Source organism: Theropithecus gelada, chromosome 8, assembly GCF_003255815.1.
Source record: "Theropithecus gelada isolate Dixy chromosome 8, Tgel_1.0, whole genome shotgun sequence".
Taxonomy (NCBI): domain Eukaryota; kingdom Metazoa; phylum Chordata; class Mammalia; order Primates; family Cercopithecidae; genus Theropithecus; species Theropithecus gelada.
Genome location: NC_037676.1, coordinates 29,876,167 through 29,895,892, shown reverse-complemented (window position 1 = coordinate 29,895,892; position 19,726 = coordinate 29,876,167). Strand labels below are relative to the sequence as shown.

The window sequence follows — 19,726 nt, the reverse complement described above, 5'->3', positions numbered from 1 at the left end:
TGTAAAACCAAGGACAATTTTACAACCGTTTTTATGTAGCTGTTATGTGTGGGGCAATCTGTCTTTAAGTAGAAATAAATTACTCTAGTAGTAATAACTCCAAGATAGTTTTCCCTTAGTCAAGTGTCTTGGTTTAAATAAACTTCTTGTTTAAAATGAAAAAAAAAAAACCCAAATCCTATGCTATAAATTGTTAAATGCTAATGACTGTAAAATATGACACAAATATTATAAACCTTTCATTTAGTAGATTTAGAAGTTAAATTCCTAAGTCACCCTTTGGGTAGATCTGAAATTATCATAAATTCAAATGAGAATTATTTAAGTAGGTTGAGAACAAAAGGACTCATTAAAGAAAATCTACTATAGAGTTCAACTACCTAATTCAATTGCTTTCCTTAGAGTAAGTATCTTTGAAATAGCAATAAGAATGCATTCAATATCCAGATATAATAATGTTTGGGGAAAAAACTACGCTTAGGTTTATTCTCCTATTCTAATCTCTTTAGTGAGATGCTTAGCTGATAAATTTTCTTTTCAATTATGGGTATTTCAAGTTATCAAACTCCCACAAAGTACTGTTCATGCTGCCTCTTACCAGATTTGTTGTTGTTGTTGTCAAAATTTTGTAGAGATGGGGTCTCATTATATTGCCCAGACTGGTCTTGAACTCCTGGCCTCAACTGATCCTCTCTCCTCAGTCTCCCAAAGAGCTGGAATGACAGGTGTGAGCCACTGGGCCCTTTTACCAGTTTTTTTTGTTTTGTTTTTTGTTTTCCTTTTTTTTGAGACAGAGTGTCGCTCTGTTTCCAGGCTGGAGTGCAGTGGCCCAATCACTCACTGCAACCTCCGCCTCCCGGGTTCAAGCGATTCTCCTGCCTTAGCCTCCAGAGTAGCTGGGACTACAGGCGCCCGCCACCACGCCTGGCTAATTTTTTGCATTTTTAGTAGAGACGGGGTTTCACCGTGTTAGCCAGGATGGTCTCGATCTCCTGACCTCGTGATCCGCCCGCCTCGGCCTCCCAAAGTGCTGGGATTACAGGCGTGAGCCACTACGCCCAGCCCAATACATAAGTTATTAGAAAAATTCCATGTATGTTTAAGGAGGGAAGTCTTTCAGGCTTCTCAATCAGTGTGCTTACAAACAAGTGAGTTGTAAGTGTGCTGAAAGGTTAATCACTCCAGATCTTAGGGTTTTGGACAGAAACTGAACTCTGACAATTAGCTCAGTGTGTTACATACACATATCATTTGCTATGTGGGTCATGAAGTAAAAACACTGGAGACACACTGCTATAGTTGCTTGGTCTAGGGCTCTATATACCATGTATCCAATAAATCAAACTTGTTACCATGTTGGCCAAATTTTCTATAGTGTACTAATCTTTGGATTGTTTACCCTAACAATAACAAAAAATTATATCAAATTCTTCCACTTTGATGGTGGATTTATTGATTTTTCCACCTCTTCTGTCAGTTTTGTGCTTTATGTATTCACTGGATTTTTAAGGTTTTTTTTTTTTTTTTTTTTTTAAATAGAGATGGGGTCCTGCTATGTTGCCCAGGCTGTTCTCAAAGTCTTGGGTTCCAGCAATCCTCCTGCCTCGGCCTTCCAAAGTGCTGGGACTACAGGTGTGAGCCACCACACCCAGACAAGTTTTTTTAAATTATTATTCATTTATTTTTTTATGTGAGACAGAGTCTTACTCTGATGCCCAGCCTGGAGCATAGTGGTGCCATCACAGCTCACTGCAACTGCAGTCTTGACCTTCCAGGCTCAAGCGATCTTCCCACCTCAGCCTCCAGAGTAGCTGGGACTAGAGGCACACGACATGACACTATGCCTAGCTAATTTTATTTTATTTTATTTTTTACTTTTGTAGAGACACAGTCTCGCTTTTTTGCCCAGACTGGTCTCAAAAATCCTGGTCTCAAGTGATCCTCCCACCTCAGCCTCCCAAAGTACCGATACTACAAGTGTGAGTCACTGCACCAGGCAAGTTACTCTTCGTTGGTTGTGTGTGTGTGTGTGTGTGTGTTTTTCAAAGGTGCATAGAACAATTCTGTCTTCTTAGTGAAGGAACTATTTGCCATTACACAGAGAACAACTCCATCCCTAATAATGCTTCTTTTGTCTTACAGTAATGCAGATATTGAACTTATGTATGTAGCTAACCCAACTAGGTAAATAATTTGTTTTTATTTTATTTTTTCAATTACCATAGGGAAATTGGTTGTATGTATGTGTAAAGTTCTACAAATTTTAAGACATCCATAGATTCATCTAACTCCCTTCACAATCAGGGCACGACAAATCTATCACTCCAAAATACTGCCTTGTACTATCCTTTGGAATCATACTTTCTCCCTCCCCCTAATCTCTGATAACCACTGATCTTTTCTTCATCCCTCTAGTACAGTTTTATGTCTCAAAGAGTATTATATAAATGGAATCGTGCTATAGAATTGGTATTATTTTGTCTTCTGAATGTTTGGTAGAATTTGTCATTGAAACTCTTTGGGCTAGGGAATTTTATTTTCACAGATTTTTAACATAGAATTCAATCCCTATAATGGTTGTAATGCTATGTAGGTTATCTAATTCAGTGTAAGTTTAATTAGCTTGAGATTATCAAAAAATTGATCCATTTCGTCTAGATTATTAAAGTTATGTTCTGAGTTTTTCAGTGTTCCTTTATCATCCCTGGTAATACCTGGGGGGTCTGTAGTGAAATTCCCTCTTTCATTCCTGGTCTTGGTCTTCTGTGTCTCTTCTCTTTCTGTCAGTCTTGTTAGAAGTTCATATCATTTTTGTTGATCTTCACATAGAATGAGCTTTTGAGTTCTTTGATTTTTCTCTATTGTTTTTCCATTTTCTATTCATTGACAATGAATGCTGCATGCTGCTTGGTTTGTTTTTATTTTTATTTTTTTTTTGACATAGGGTCTCACTCTGTCACCCAGGCTGGAGAACAGTGGTATGACCATAGCTTTTCTATTCATTGACTTATGTTCTTTATTATTTCCTTCTGTTTGCTTCCTTTTCATTTATTTTGCTCTTATTTGCTTGTTGCTTAAGATGGAAGCTTAGGTATTGATTTAAGACCTTTCTTCTTTTATAATATAGGTATTTAATACTATAAATTTCCTTCTCAGTATTGCATTAGCTGCATCTCACACATTTTGTATTTTCATTTCATTCAGTTCAAAACATTTTCTGATTTGCCTTGAGACTTCCTTTTTGACTCATGCATTTATTTAGAAGTGTGTTATTTAATTTCTAAGGTTTAGAGACTTTTTTGTTATTTTTCTGTTATTGCTTTCTAGTTTAATTCCATTCTAGTGAAAAAATATACAAATACAAGATTCTTAAATTTGTTAAGGTTTATGACTCTGAATATGATCCCTGTTCATGAATATTGTATCTGCACTTGAAAAGAATGTGTACTCTACTGTTGTTGGGTAGAATGTTCTATAAAAGTCAATGAGATACAGCATGTTGATAGTCCTGTTCATTGCTTCTATCTTCTTACTGATTTTTTGGTCTGTTAGTTTTATTGATTATTGAGAGATGTTGGAAGTCACCAAATTTAACTGTAGGTTTCTCTATTTCTCCTTTTGGTTCTGTCAGTCTTTTTGTTAAGTAGATATATATATGTGTATCTATATATATATCTCTCTCTACATATACGTGTGTGTGTGTGTATATATATATATTTAGGATGATGTCCTCTTGGTCGTGATGATTAATATTATGCATGAACTTGGCTAGCCTATGATGTTCAGTTGTTTGGTCAAACACTAACCTAGATGTTGCTGTAAAATACTTTGTAGACGTGATTAGCATTCACAATCGGTTCACTTTAAGCATAGATTACTGTCAGTAATGTGGGTGGGCCTCATCCACTCAGTGGCAGGAATAAAGGGTAAAAACTAGGTTTGCTAGAGAAGAAATTCTGCCTCAAGACTGCAACATCACCTCTTGCCTGAATTTCCAGCCTATGGACCTGCTCTACAAATTTCAGACTTGCCAACCCCCACAATTTCATGAGCTAATTCTTCAAAATCAGTCCCCTCATCCCTCTCTCCCTACATTTGTTCTTCCTCTCCCCCGCATATATAGCATATATATATATATGTGTGTGTGTGTATATATATGTATATATATGATATCAATGGTCCTGTTTCTCTGGTGAACCCTGACTGATACATTGGTGAAATGATTCTTTTACATCATATAGTATCCTTCTTTATCCTGATAATATTCTTTGCTCCAAAGTCTCCATTGTCTGATATTAAAGTAACAACTCCAGCTTCCTTTTGATTAATGTTTTCATGGAATGTAATGTTTCATTCTTTTTTAAACTTATCTATATAATTATAGTGGATTTCTTGTGGACAACATATAGAACAGGGTCATGTTTTTAAACCAATTCTTACAACATACGCCTTTAAATAATATTTTAGGTCATTTACATTTAATATAACTATTGATATGTTTTGATGTAGGCCTACCATTTTATTGCTTTATCTATTTTTGAAGCAAAGTATTTTAATATTGTTTGCTTTCTCTTATATCTAAATATATTCCTTGTTTTGTTTAAAAAACTGAAATACTTATCATTCAACAAAAATTCAATTAAATATGAAAAGGAAGAGAAACAAAGACTTTTAGAATGTCCATCTATAATAAGAAATCTTTACCTGGACCTGCAATTATCACAGCATTTTTCAGTTCCCGTAATTCCCAAGGAGGCTTTTTGTACTTGTTTGTCCTCAAAATGAGACAAGATGATTCTACGCAAGACAAAATTTTAAATTAAAAAAAAGAACAGAAACATATATGTTAAGTTCATTCCTGAAAATAATGAGGTAAAATCATCATTAATTGATTCACTTGGGACCTCATTATTTGACTTCAGTTTATTCAGACACAAAGAAGTTAGCCTTAAAAATTCAGCACGCATATAACAGCAACAAAATATTTTTTCAAAATACGGACAACTATTTAGCCAAATTGTTTTTTTAAAAGAGCATCATCCATAAATCCATGTTATTGGCATAAAATAAATAATACATACTGTCTCCTACATCTGCTAGAATGAAGATATTTTTCCATCTTTGCCATCATCTTTAATTTGTATAATCGAAACTTCTCATTACGTATCTCAGTAAGGAGATGCCTGTTGATTAAAAACATCACAGGAATATGTAAAACTGTATTGGCAACTTTCCTACTTTTTATTTACTTATTTATTACTATTTATTTTTCATTACCTACAAAACCCACACCCCATCAAGATAAAAAACATTTCTAGCATCCCAGAAAGTTCTGTTACATTCCTTTCCAGTCAATGCCCCCAACAAGAGGTAAACATTTTTCTGATGTTATAAAAATTGTTTTTGAAAAACTTCCTGTATCCAAGTATCAATTCTTTAGCTGCTTTGAAAAAGTATCATAAACTCTAAGGTTTTTCATTTCAATTTACATGTCATACACTTTTTGGATTCAAATAAGGCTTCTACAATTTATTAATTTTTACCTTTTCCCAGTAAAAAGGTAATTCTTTATTTTAATTTATTTTGTATGAGAAACTAAAAGCATTGATGTAAGGAATACTGAAAGAAGCTCAAATTTGACCTTTATCTCTGTCAGCTCTTCAGGACTTCTTGCCCTCCAAAACTGTCTCTTAGTATTATGGGTTATTACGGGACACCAGTAAAGTATTAGAATTAAGTTCCTTTCTCAACCAATTATAACTGATTTGTTTGCCATATCAAATTTATTCAAAATTGTTAAATAACATTAAAGAGGTGTTTGTGTTTTTTAAAGTCAATGCTGCCATCATTCATCGTGACTCTGTTAATTTCTAGTCTTCTGTGAAGAGAGCCCATGAATAGCAAATATCAGATGACAACAATCTCCCAAACAGCTTTGCATATCTTTGCAAGAAAAAAGTCCATGTTAACTAGGTTTCAGATATTTCAAAAGAAAGCAATGATTTACTTGTAACATCTAAGGGACAGCATTAGTAAAATCCCCATCAAAATAAACTTCGCTCACTAATAATTTGACTATTCAACCTTCTGACTGATTAAATACCTCTGTATAATTCTCAAGGAGTTCTGGAAAGTCTGAAGACACAAATGATCCGTTATTCAAAAACATTCTTGTCATCTGAAACCACCAGCCACCATGCCCTTCCATGTAACTATCCCCAAAGTCTCTTCCAACTGTTGACTCTAGCTCCTAGGTTAACCATATACAGTTCCTCCTTATTCACAAGGGATACATTCCAAGACCTCCAGTGGATGCCTGAAGCCACAGAATAGTACCAAATCCTGTATGTATTATGTTTTTTCCTATATGTATATACCTACGAAAAAGTTTAATTTATAAATTAGGCACAGTACTCTTGTGCTTTGGGGCCATTCTTAAGTAAAATAAGCGTTACTTGAACACAAACATTGCAATACTGCAACAAGTGACTAACAGACAGGGAGTAAATACAACGTGAATGCACCGGACAAAGGGATGATTCTAAGGGAGTCGAAGCTGACTGAGTAGGATGGCACAAAATTTCATTACACTACTCAAAACCACCACTGATTTAAAACTTTACAAGAAATAATTAAACTGATTTAATTATTTCTGGAATTTTCTATTTAACATTTTGGACGTCGGTGTAACTAAAACTACAGAAAGTGAAAATGCAGATAAGGGGGCCCACTGTAATCTCATTCTTTCTACCTCAAGGAATAAAAATCCGTTCTTTTTTGCTTTATTTTATTTGTTTTGTTCACCTCGTTTCCCTCCCATAGAAAAAAAACAAGAAAACAAACGCCCACACTCTCAGAACTGGATCCTTCCCTGTATTTGGTTCAGATGACCTACATTTAACTAATCTCATCAGTGTCAGGACAAATTTGAGAAAACAAAACTATAACTCTTAAAACAAATAAATAAATAAATACGTATTCTTCTTTTGGGACTACAAAAATAAGTCCGGTATTCCACAGAAAAAAACAATTTGAAAATAAGAAAAATTCCAAATCATTCATGGAAATCATTTGGATCCAGTGAAAGATCTATTGGACCGAGATTATTTTGCAAATTATTCTCTCTTAAAAAAAGATTACAATAACTTTGGGGTTTGACTATTTAAGGTAACAACAAATGCAGACATTGGGACTTTGCCTGTGGTATGAATTCTGCAATTAAAAATATAAATTTACATGAAGATTACATGATGACTGGACAAGTTTCTTCTCTCAGTGATAAGAATTATGGCATAAGATAGAGTCTAAAAATTTTCTGAGTAACTGACCTTTCCAGGTGAGAACCAGCAACTTCATTTATTCTTAGACTTTCTAGTTTTTTCTAGAAGAGTTGTCACCAGGATGATACAGAGCCCTCCCGAATCCTTGCTCAATTCTTTCTTATCCTGATTAATCCTGTAGTTTTAGTTTCCTCAGGATTGATGCAAAGGGTAACCTGTCTGTACTCAAAATTCAAGTCTGGGTTTCTGGCACCACTATTTGATTTGAATCACTGTTACTTCCTATTAAATCTTAATGAGATAACCATTTAAAATATCTTTTAAGACCCAGAGAAACAAGAATTGTATTTATTGATGAACCTTCAAATGCACAATATAAAACTGGATATTAATGTCCTCAGTACCTTTAACAAAATACACAAATAAAATCAGAACTGGTAGGAATCAACTTATGTTTGATATATTCCATATTTAATAGTAACATGCACAGCTGTGTTCTATCCCAATTATTTAAATTAGTTCATAAGAAGCTTGACAGATACAACTGTCTAAAGGAAAACAAGAATTGTTCTGTACAAAAAAAGGATAGTTTTGTCATCTTCTATATTAAGGAAAAGCTACTGACTACTCAGAAGGAAAACCTTAAAATTTGCATCAAACATTTTTACCTAATTAATTCCTATTCTTCTTTCAGATCTGAACCATCACTTCCACAAGGAAGCCTTATCTGAACTTTTTAACTTGGGAAATACCACACAGCATTATATATTCTTACTACTCAATACAATTTCCCTTTCATAACACTTAACACAATTATAATTTTAAATATGTTGCATGATTCCTTTTTAAAAAACTTTTGATTGTTAACATTTTCAAACACAAAAGGAGAACAGTAAAATGAAGCCTATGTATCCACAGTTATGTGATTCTCTAAAGAACTACCATTCCCATTATACTGAATTCTGTGGAAGCAGGTACTTTGCTTTTCTTTACTGTTATATCTCCCACACATAGCATAGTTCATGGAACACAGTGGACACTCAAAAACACATTGTTTAATAATGCATAAAAACAAAAACTGTACTGGGAGGCACTCTCTGATCATTTTACTAAAATGAGCTAATATGTCCATTCAAGATCTCAATGTATTCAGCTACATAAAGGTGTACTCTGAAAATACTTCATCAGCTTGGCAGCCCCACTGGTTACCATGTATAGGTTTTTCTCCTGAGATTCTTTTTCCTATGGATGAAGGAACAAAGTTGGTAAATGCTGCCCTGAAATCTTTGCAAGATAATGTTTTACTTTACAATAAAAATGTCATAGAACTTAAGTGCCAACAAACTACTTGTTGAGTACTTAAGTAGCATGGCTCTCCTGTACTTAGATATTGAACACTTAATATTGATTTATGGCAGTCTATCAGTACAGTGCAACACAATGATTCACACACAGTCAAGGAGAACTGTTAATGGTCTCACGGAACTAACCAAGGAAACAAATAGTAACAAGAGTCAAACAGGGATTGAGAGAAGTCCTCTGGAATAATCACCACTGAAGCATGGGAAGAAAGAATCAGTAACAAAATCAGTGGTAGCTGAAGTAACTATGGCTGAAGACATGGCAACTTGACAGGATCTGAGAAGGGGAAAAGAACTTGTTCATTAATGCACAATAGTAGGAAAGTATTCCATAGGATCTCTGTTACAGGCCCAAGTATTGTCCTGATTTAGTTAATTCCTCACACTAAGGCATGCTGAAATTAGCTCATCTCCTCCAAGTGGCAACTCTTACCACAAATGTTCTTCCTACATGTCCTCTGGATTTGGGGAGGTTTATTTTTTTCTTTTTTTTTTTTTTACTTTAAATGCACTCACAAATTACTTGGAATACTGGAAATAGCCTCTAACACTTTCAAGGTTTATATGGAAAGAAAGAAATCTGCAAGAGTAAAAACAATAAATGCTTTTTTACCTATTTAAGTTAATGTCTGCAGGAGTCCAGAGGATATGACAAGAACTTTGAAGTCCATCACGACCAGCTCTACCAATCTCCTGATAATATGATTCCATTTCCTTAGGAGCACCGTAATGAATGACTTGGCGGATGTCAGCTTTATTAATGCCCATTCCAAAAGCTATGGTAGCTATGACACACTGAGAACAAATCACAACACAGTTTGACAAACATGTTTAGTGGAATGAAAACCGTACATTTATACCTTTTTGGAAAAGTAATTTGTTCATTAACTTAAGTCCCTGGTACAAAATGGAATTTAATGTGATTTCGACCATCATTTATAGATTATCTACTTGCCTGATTTACAGATTAAGGACTGGTGACTAGAAATGAGGTTTCTGTTCACTCTCTATAAAAAATAATAAATAAAGTAGTTTATCTGAACTTCTATGAACACAAGACACAAAAGAGCCTCAAAATATTTATTGTATTAAAGAAAACTTTTGCATTATAACGAAGTTGCAAGTGTCCTCACCTAATTGCAGAGCATCTTAACATTCTCTAGTATTAACCTAAGATGGAAGTTTCTCATTAAAGATGGTGGGATGAAACATGATGCATTATCTCTGCATCTTTAAGAGGGTAAAATTGATAGAATGTCTCATATCTATGAATATACTGAGGTAAGTTTACACCTTTGTGGGAAATTTTAGGGAAGAATTAGTGAGAAGACATAGAAATTTTTTTCTTAGGTATTAACAATAAAAATACAAATAGATAAGAAAAAAATAGCCATAATATACTACATGGCTCAGGGATTATAAAAAGCATTTACAGAGTAATAATTATGTAAATCGTATACACTGATCTAGCCAAAATCATGATATAAACATATTAGGAGGAAAGGGGGTTAGAAATACATGGACAAGGTAAGAAAAAAGGGCAGTAAAGAATGTGAAAGAGAGCTAACCTTTCATCTTTCAGAGAGAGGAGTCGATAGATAATACCTACAACTAACACACAAATAAACAAAAAATTAAATAGGAGCCATGTATGTAAACTATGGCACGATATAGTGGTAAAGTACCAAAAGAATCAGCTAAAAAGGTTGGGAGTTGGAAATAGAAGTGGGAAAGACATGAGGCCTTGAAGCTTTTCACTATAAGCACAGTAGACCTATTTGTATGCCATTTCATAAAGAAAGATTACATGCTAAGATGGACCAGGAATACGAAAGGAAGAAAAAAGAAGGAAAGAAGAAAAGAAAGGAGGGAGGAACGGAGGAAATGCTGAATAAGTAAAAGAAAGTATGACAAACATGAGAAAAAAGTAAATATAGAAATGAGTATCATACTAAGTAAAAGCTCTGGCTGTATGAGACTCAGCAATTTTGTTATATTTAAGGGTCAATAAGCAACAAAATAATAATTCTAATTTTAATTATATAATATTATTTTTAGGTGAGATACACCTATTTTACAGACATGATTTTCAAACTATCCTTATAAACTCTCAGGTGTAAAGATATTTTATCAAATAATTTATTCACAACATCATTCCTAAAAAGAAAGGACTCAAGGCATCTTGAAGGGGGAAATTAAATACAAAAAGACACAAAACTAATAAAAGTGAGGAGTAAAAGTAAAAGTAAAAATGAATGGTTAAGACTAAAAACGCCTATCTGCATGCAAATGTGGTTGGAACTGGTTACAAAAATAAGAAAAGTATACTTTTTTCTAAAATTAGAAAATCTAAGATTCTAAGCATCACTCAGTCTAAGACATTAAGAGCTAAGGGGGTCACCTCCACTTTTAGACCCACACTAAGGTATTATAGCAACTGTAAAAACACACCAAAGTGAACATCTAGAATTCTCTACATTATGCACTCAGTAGGTATTCAATTCTCGGTAGCAAGTAATCAATTGCAGGAACACCTGACCTTTCTAGATAGATGATGAAACGTATTTTCATCATCTTTACAAAGTGTTTGAGAACTTTCAATGCAAATATGAAGCTTCTGAATTCTTTATAACGGCCAAGTAGGAGTACATTGGGCCAGCTGTCAGATAAAACAGAGTATCTGATATCCACGTAGGGAGAAAAAAACAGTATCAATTTTTAAATTTTCGTAATGTGGATAAAAATTTGTGGAATCCTGCCACAGAAAGGGAGAATACCATGACATATACACGCATGTACTCTTCCAGAAAATGATCACTGTGAAGTTTCCTAAGCCATTTTTCAAAGCATTAATGTTTTAATGAAGCTGTGTATTGGCAGGAAAATCAGGCGCATCCAACGAAGTCTCCTGTCACAACGTAACATGAATAAAGATTGTACTCTTTCATGTTCTGGGAGATGTTTTACTTTAAATGAATAATTACTAATACACTAAGATAGAAGAAACCATTGGTCAGTTAATGGCTTGAAGACTGATTAAGATTCAGTAGTAGCAATAGCAGCTAATAAATGTTATTTGACAATATTCAAGACACTGAAATAACAGAACAAAAATATAAACACTGAAGAATTTGGATAAAATTTCTATTCTAAACCGCTGTGAATGGTATTCCTATCTTTGGAAAGAAGGGAAAGAGAGACTAGATGCTTTCAGGCGGGTATGCATTACAGTATGACTATGTGTAGTGAACTTTAGAGACAGTGAATATGAACCATGCTTAAGCTTTTCAACAACATTAGCTAAGGGTGGATAACAACTAGATATCAGAAAGAGAGATGGATAGAGAGGAAATGGATGACCAGTGGGACAGAAAATGCGAGAGCTGACTTTAAATTCTTAACTTCAGAGGAAGGCTCTTACCCAGACTTATAGTGACAGAGTGAGGATTTCATGTTGACAGTGTCAAGTTGTTGACTTAAACCTACTCATGTGCCTTGAACTTAAATCCTCCCAAATAAATCCTCTATGACACCCACTGAGCCACTCCAATCAGGACAGGAACTATAGAATTTCACAATAACTGCATCGATACCCTCTCCCTTCTTCAGTGTCTCTTCTTCAAATCAATCCAACTTATTGCTGCCAGTCTCATGTTTCTATAATCCCATTACCTTGTTTAAAAACACAGAGTAATACATCATGATAATCTTCAAATGATTCTTCGGCACTCCAAGAATTATAAGACCCCAATAGGCAGTGTCTTCAAGGTCTGGAGACTCTTGGACCTCCTTTTCCCTCAAATTAACTTCAGCCAGAGTTATTCTACTTTAATCTGTTTTACCTATTACATAAAATTGTATTTAAACTAAAAATTCTAAGGCTAAAGTAGTCAGGGAAAACTAACAGGTATATGATACTAAGCCCAGACTGCTTCTTTGCAAGTGTTAAAGCCATCTATAACCTGGCCAACCAACCCACTCAACTGTTCTCTCAAGTCTCCAACTGTTCCACCCTGCCTCTTTGTGCCATTCCTACCCCACATTCTGTTTCCCTCCAACCATTCCAAACCAGTCACAATTTCCTGAGCCCAGTATGTGTTCTCATATCAAAGTGTCTTTGCACCTGTTAGTCCTTCTTCCTGGAATTCTATAACCAATTCCTTTCCCCTCATCACCTACAGGTCTGGCATACTTGAAAAACTTCTATTTACATGTTTGGACTCTAACTGATTTTTCCTGGATGGACCACCCCCATTACACAACTACCCTGACAGAGCTATTCCTCCCTCCTCTGTGCACCTAAGCACTAGGTACAGATTGCTATTTACACCAATCTGCAAGTTTGTTCTCCCACACTTATCAGAGGGACTGCTTTATGTTCAACACAAAGAAAGTATTCAATAAAGATCTGGTAAATAAACATTTGAGAAATATCTACTTCCACTATGAACAATGGAGAGCAATGATGATTGATCCTCATACCTGAATTTCATCTCTCACAAACCTATGATGAACGTCTTTCCTTCTGCTAAAACTCATGCCCGCATGGTATGTTTCACAGGATAGATTCAGTCTCCTAAGTTCAGCTGTAACTTGTTCTGTCATTTTTCTAGAAGGACAGTAGATGATTGTTGGACCTTCAAATTCCCAGTGGGAACTAAAGAAAAAGAAGAACAAAAGAGCAAACATATATATTGTATATATGCTTCAGACCAGTTTGGGTTTTATCTTATTTAATTTTTCTACTTTCTAAAGAAAAGACTAAACGAAGAAAGCCTATCAAAAATAATTATATATTTAAGTGCATGAAAATGTAAAACACTATAGAGAATCAAATGTCCAAATGAATGGTGTGAAGTCCCCAAAAGTCACGTTTTGACAGTTTCAGTTCAAATTAAAGCTAAAACCAGAAGCAAATTTATTTGTTTTAGCTGAAACCTTGATAAAAACTTTTAAACAACAGACACAAATACTTTGGGGAATGCAAGGCACCAGATTAACAATTAGTTTGGTGAGAGTTTACAAAGGAGTATGCATAAAACTTGTTACAATGTTCTTATTCTCTCTTATGATAATAAAGTTGAGTTTCTAAATGTTTACTAAAGCAAGAGCTTTCTTATAATATTGAAAGATTGCATTTACAGTTCAAAGAAGTATTTACTAGTAATCTTGAGACTGAATGTTATAGAAAACATCTATTAGAATGTATTTTGTAGAAACTTGTGCTTCTTTATTAAAAGTGTAAACAATTTCCATAGAAGTATAAACAATTTAAAAGTTCAATTTCCATGGAACATTTTACTTAATGCCTAAAAATATTCATTTACATAGCTGCATTCATTTATGCTGACAATATAAAAAAGACTATAGTATTTTAGATTTAGGAAAAGTTATTTAATTTCAATTGCATATAACTTTTGATCCAATTTCAATTTTAGGACTCTAATTTACAAAAATATTTGCTTATTGGCCAAAAGATAAATGTAAACAAATATTTACTGCAACACTGTAATAGTAAAAAGTAATCTAAATGCTCATCATTATCTATATTCATATGATGAAATATTAAGCAAACATTTAAAAATTAAACATTAAAAAAATTGTAAAACCTTTAAGGACTATGGCAAAAGCCACTGAAAACTTAAGCAGAGGAAAAACGGCAATAATTTCACTACAAGAGTCATACTGAATAAACTGCTCAAATCTATTTTTGACAGCAACCGAATGGGCTTCAATATCAAAAATTCACAGTAAACTACTTAATGGAGTGAAAAAATACAAGTTTTTTTTTTAGTGTATAAAAATCTTATTTTAAGGCCGGGCACAGTGGCTCACACCTGTAATCCCAGCACTTTGGGATGCCAAGGCGGGTGAATCACCTGAGCTCAGAAGTTCGAGAACAGCCTGGCCAACATGGTGAAACCCTGTCTCTACTAAAAATACAAAAATTAGCAGGGCATGGTGTCATGCGCCTGTAATCCCAGCTACCCAGGAGGTTGAGGCAGGAGAATTGCTGGAACCCAGGAGGCAGAGGCTGCAGTGAGCCAAGTTCCCGCCACTGCATTCCAGCCTGGGCAACAGAGCAAGACTCCATGTCAAAAAAAAAAAAAAATCTTATTTTACAAACCTGTTTTCAAAGAAGAAAAAACTACTCACCAAAACCTAGATATTGTAATATCCTATATATTAAGACTTTAATTTAAGAAAAGGCAATATATTGAAATATAGTAAAGAGAGCAAAGATACTTTAAATGAAAAAAAAATTGCAGAAATAATGGATATAGTATGCAACTATTTCTGTATCAACTTAACAACAAAAAAACTACAACTGTATATATGCACAGCAGGAGAGTCAGAGAAAGGAAGTCTACATAACTAAATGCCAAAATACCAACAGTGATCACAACTGAGGAATGGAATTGGAAAATTGGAGTCCTTTTCAGTTTATGTGCAAGTGTTGTTCAAATTGATATTGACTATATACCACTCTTTTTTAAAAAAGGTGGAAAATATGTAAAAATTTGAACTTATGTAACAGATAAATCAAAAGAGTAAAAATTCCTATTACAAAAGGAGTCATTACTTTGCCAAGTGATTTGGCTAAAGACTGTTATTTCCTCTTAATTTTCTGAGGGGAGAAAATTCTAATCTAATCTAACCACTAAATTATATGAGAGATTCAGCTATCTCACTTAAATGTATTATGAATATATTATAATTAAGATTTTAACAAAATAGGGTTAGTTTAAGAAACACCTTAGCTCAATGGATTAAAAAAACATGAATACTGATAAACAAATTACAGGAATTTGGCAGAGTTAAAGTAAGGAAAGAAGATGGAAATAACAGACAATGTTCTGAAGCCTTAATTCCCCTCTATCTCACTGCTCATTAAAAGGAAAGTTTCTGTTCACCTAAGATCTGTAGAAAGTGTTCTGACTCTCAATGGTTTCCGGCTGTCCTAAGTCTTCTTGGAGGATTAAAAATGGGTATAAAAATCTTTCTTGATCTGCTTCAAAAAAAAATTTCATACTAAATATCAAGATCTTTGATAGTGTTGAATGTTACACTGAGTCTGCTCTTTATTTCCTAGTAAAGAAGTCCAGAAAGGTATTCCAGACTGAAGGATGTGTTCGCAGTCAACAATTTGTATGCAGACAATAATTTGTAAACTGTGCATTGAAAGCAACAAGGAGCACCAGGGAGAGGGGATATCTTTGGAGAAATTATAATAGTCTGGGCTAAAGAGTAACAAAGACCTCAATTAGCAGAGTCAACATGAAAAACAGTGAGAAAGAAACATTTGCATAGGATATTATAAGAGGACCACGATGCCAGAAAAACAGGAGAACAATATTACACACAAAAAAAGGTAAATCGCTTTAAAAAGGAGAGTGTTATTATAAGGGAAAGTGCCATAGAGACTGAACAGGATCGAAGATTAGGAGGAGATAATGATCTGACTGTGGAGACTAACCTAGGACAAATAGCCTTCTTCAAAACAACTTTTCCTCTTTAGGATGAAAGGGAAGTGAAACATAATGAGTACTCACTTCAGAGAGCACTAGAACAGCCAGAACACTCAGAATATATTCAATCCATTCTTGTTTTATTTTGAATACAGGACAAGAAAGCCAGGAGCAAATCCTACATTTAAATTATTCCTTAAGGTCCTCAAGAATAACTCCAGGATTTTCTTAGCCTAGCATCAATCTTCCCTTTACAGGAAAACACCCATGATGTTCTTTAAACTCTATTTGTCTATGCTTGTTTTGTGTTTGTATTGGTAGAAGAAGTTTTTCTTTTTTTTTTTTTTTTGAGATGGGGTCTTGCTCTGTCACCCAGCCTGGAGTACAGTGATGTGATCTCAGCTCACTGCAGCCCCAACATCCTGGGCTCAAATGATCCTCCCACCTCAGCCTCCCAAATAGCTGGGACTACAGGCATACACCACCATGCCCAGCTAATTTTCATATTTTTTGTAGAGACAGGGATTCACCATGTTGCCCAGGCTGGTCTCAAACTCCTGGTCTCAAGTGATCCTCCCACGTCTGCCTCCCAAAGTGCTGGGATTATGGGTGTGACACACCATGACCGGACAAGAAGCATTTATTTTAATGTTTAAAATTATAAACTGGCCGGGTGCAGTAACCAACAACTGTAATTCCAGCACTTTGGGAGGCCAACACAGGTGGATCACTTGAGGTCAGGAGTTCGAGATCAGCCTGGACACCATGGTGAAACCCCGTCTCCACTAAAAAATACAAAAATTAGCCTGGCATGGTGGCACATACCTGCAATTTCAGCTACTTGGGAGACTGAGGCAGGAGAATAGCTTGAACCCAGGAGGTGGAGGTTGTAGTGACTCGGGATCGCGCCACTGCATTCAACCTGAGTGACAGAGAAAGACGCTGTCTGAAACAGTAAATAAAGGCTCATAAAAAGTAAAATAAAGGCTTTTGAAAATTTCTTAACATACATATTTAAAATGCCTTTAAACAAAATAAACAGAAAAAAAGTACTAATGTCAGTTTCCTCATCAGTAAAATGAAAATAATAGGTAACTTACTGATGAGTAGTTATAGGGATTAAATTAGATCATTTATATAAAGCGCCTACAATAGTCCTTGGAACACAATACAGGCTCCAATGTGTTTGTAAGATAACCTTTTCCAAGCTCCTTAAGACTGAAGTCATGTAATTAGTAAACTAGGCAGAATTCAGATGAAAGAGTCATTTTATGTTTGCTTGTTTACTTGTCAATCATTAAGAGTATATGTCCTAGCCAGGCATGGTGGTGCGAGCCTGTAGTTCCAGCTACTTGGGAGACTGAGGCAGGAGGACTGCTTGAACCCAGGAGTTTGAGGCTGCAGTGGGTTGTGATCACACTACTGCACTCCAGCCTGGACGACAGTGAGACCTTGTCTCTATAAATAAATAAATAAAAATTTTAAAAACAAAAATAAACAGTATTCGCCCTGTTTAAGCAACAGAATGGGGTATTAAGATATTAGAAGAATTAGTTTCTGCTTTTAAAAATAGACTATTCTCAACCACTGAGTTGATTATATAACATCATGCTTGACTTGAACCAAAACTAGGTGGAATTTGAAATACGTTAAATATGCATTAGAAGAAAACTGTAAAATACATAACTTGTTAAAAAAAAAAAAAAAAGGAAATCATTACCAAAATTCATCAACCATTAAGTCCTTACCTTGTTGTTTTGACAAGAAATGGCTGCAGATCCTGAAGGATATTCCCTGTTTTTCGCCTAACTTCTAAATACAGGTTTGGTCGATCAAAACCAGTACAGATGATCTGAGGATTTCTCAGATTTAAGCAACGTACAATGTCTTCCCGGATTGAAGAAGTTGCAGTGGCAGTAAGTGCAACAATTGGAACCTGAATGATGTAAAACTGTTATTTTAAAAAGGAAAGAGCCCACTCATTCCCGACATGTGTATTGCTTTCTTACAAAGAGACTGGTAGGACAACAGTCAGAAGTACAACGTCAAAGACGCAACCGTAAAATTTTTTGTAAAGAAAAAAATCTCCCTACTAACTTGTTTCTCAGGCTTCTGGATACAATATTTACTTTTTAAAAATCAGAAATCATTTAAATAAAACATTAAATCCATGAGGTTTCCAAATGCAATTTACCTTGTCTTATTAAATTAAGCCTACCTATTAGCTATCTACTTCTCCATTTATTATTTTTTAACATTTATTACATTTGAAATGGTGCTGATATAAGCAGGAAGTAAATTATGCCTTATATTTGATTAATGGATAATTACAAATTATAAACTCTCACTGAAAATCTAACTACATAAAGCAATGGTCTTTTTTTTTTTTTGGCCTCCTATTTTAAATATATAGGTTTATGTCTTCACAAATCTAGAAGCAAAGCTCCAATGACCCAGATAACCTCTCTTCAGTGGTACTGAGATAATCAATAACATACTATATATAGGAAATATGTATAAATGAAACATGTATGATTAATTGATTGCTAGCAAAGACTTCTTGACTGGATTAGCAGACAGAGCAGGAGACTCAGCAGTTATCAGGAAAAACACGAATATGTCATCTTCCAGAAATCCCCTAAAACTAGATCTCATATTTTTATCCTATTATAGGAAATTACATGTAACTATGGTATTGTTTCATAATCAGAAAAAGTGGACTGTCTTACAGCTGTTTCTAAATTATCAGCTATTCTATCACCAAGAATATAACTTTCTTAAAAATATTATTTTTGGCTCATGACAGATACAGGAAACAATATTCTCATAAAATAGCTCTTCAGATGCACTGCATCTATTTTACAAACCAACTATCACAATTATCTTGTATATAAGTGGAAATGTATGTGCAATTTACCAATTTGCAAAGAAGCAATTCTAGAATATGACTCAAAATTAAAACAAGATCACTTTATTAAAAATTATAAACTACTTTTTCAATCACTATAACTTTACTGAATTAAAAACTCAATCTCCAAACTCACATTAAAAAAAAAATCAATTAAGTTTGAGAGTAGGTTTTTTCAAATTAAAAAAATTAAATCAAAACGAATGTGACAAGGTAATTAGCATCATTTTTGCATTCTTTATCCTTAAATTTTGTGACACTATTTGAAAAGGCAACCCCAAAATTAATTTCATTGGTTTGTGGCTTAAAATCAGATTGTTCTCTGAATTTACAGTGCCTGCCTAGCAACTTAAAGAGGAACAAGCTAATCTATAAAGAGGTTGGTTTCTCTAATCAACCCCCAACATGGGTGTATCCGTGTTAACACACAGGTTTTAACAAATATAAGACTGAAACTAAGGGAAGTTTAAAAATTAGAGGTTCTTAGAACATGCACATTCTCACTCTCATAGTAAAGCACTTTCACCAGTTTAAGTGTTTTGGTCAAATAATTTATATAAATGCACTAATAAAATACTTGTTTAATTGCATATTAAAAACAGTGATTTTCAGGATACAGTCCATAAGAAAAGAGGGTTGAGTTTGTTTCTAAGCAATATAATGTATAAGTGGGCAGGTAATATATTTATGAAAATGAGGAAGTAAGCA

At 34.3% G+C, this 19,726-nt stretch overlaps 1 protein-coding gene across 1 annotated transcript in view; it reads right to left on the bottom strand.

Moving 5' to 3' along the window:
* The window catches only part of WRN (Werner syndrome RecQ like helicase), a 139,559-nt gene that overhangs the window by 43,864 nt on the left and 75,969 nt on the right, over nucleotides 1-19,726 (bottom strand). The window contains exons 19-23 of the mRNA XM_025394193.1: nucleotides 17,859-18,046; nucleotides 13,124-13,298; nucleotides 9,255-9,436; nucleotides 5,082-5,183; nucleotides 4,705-4,797 (exon numbers count right to left, since the gene is read on the bottom strand). Of these exons, the coding sequence (XP_025249978.1) occupies nucleotides 4,705-4,797; nucleotides 5,082-5,183; nucleotides 9,255-9,436; nucleotides 13,124-13,298; nucleotides 17,859-18,046 (740 nt within the window). The remainder of the gene's footprint in view (nucleotides 1-4,704; nucleotides 4,798-5,081; nucleotides 5,184-9,254; nucleotides 9,437-13,123; nucleotides 13,299-17,858; nucleotides 18,047-19,726) is intronic.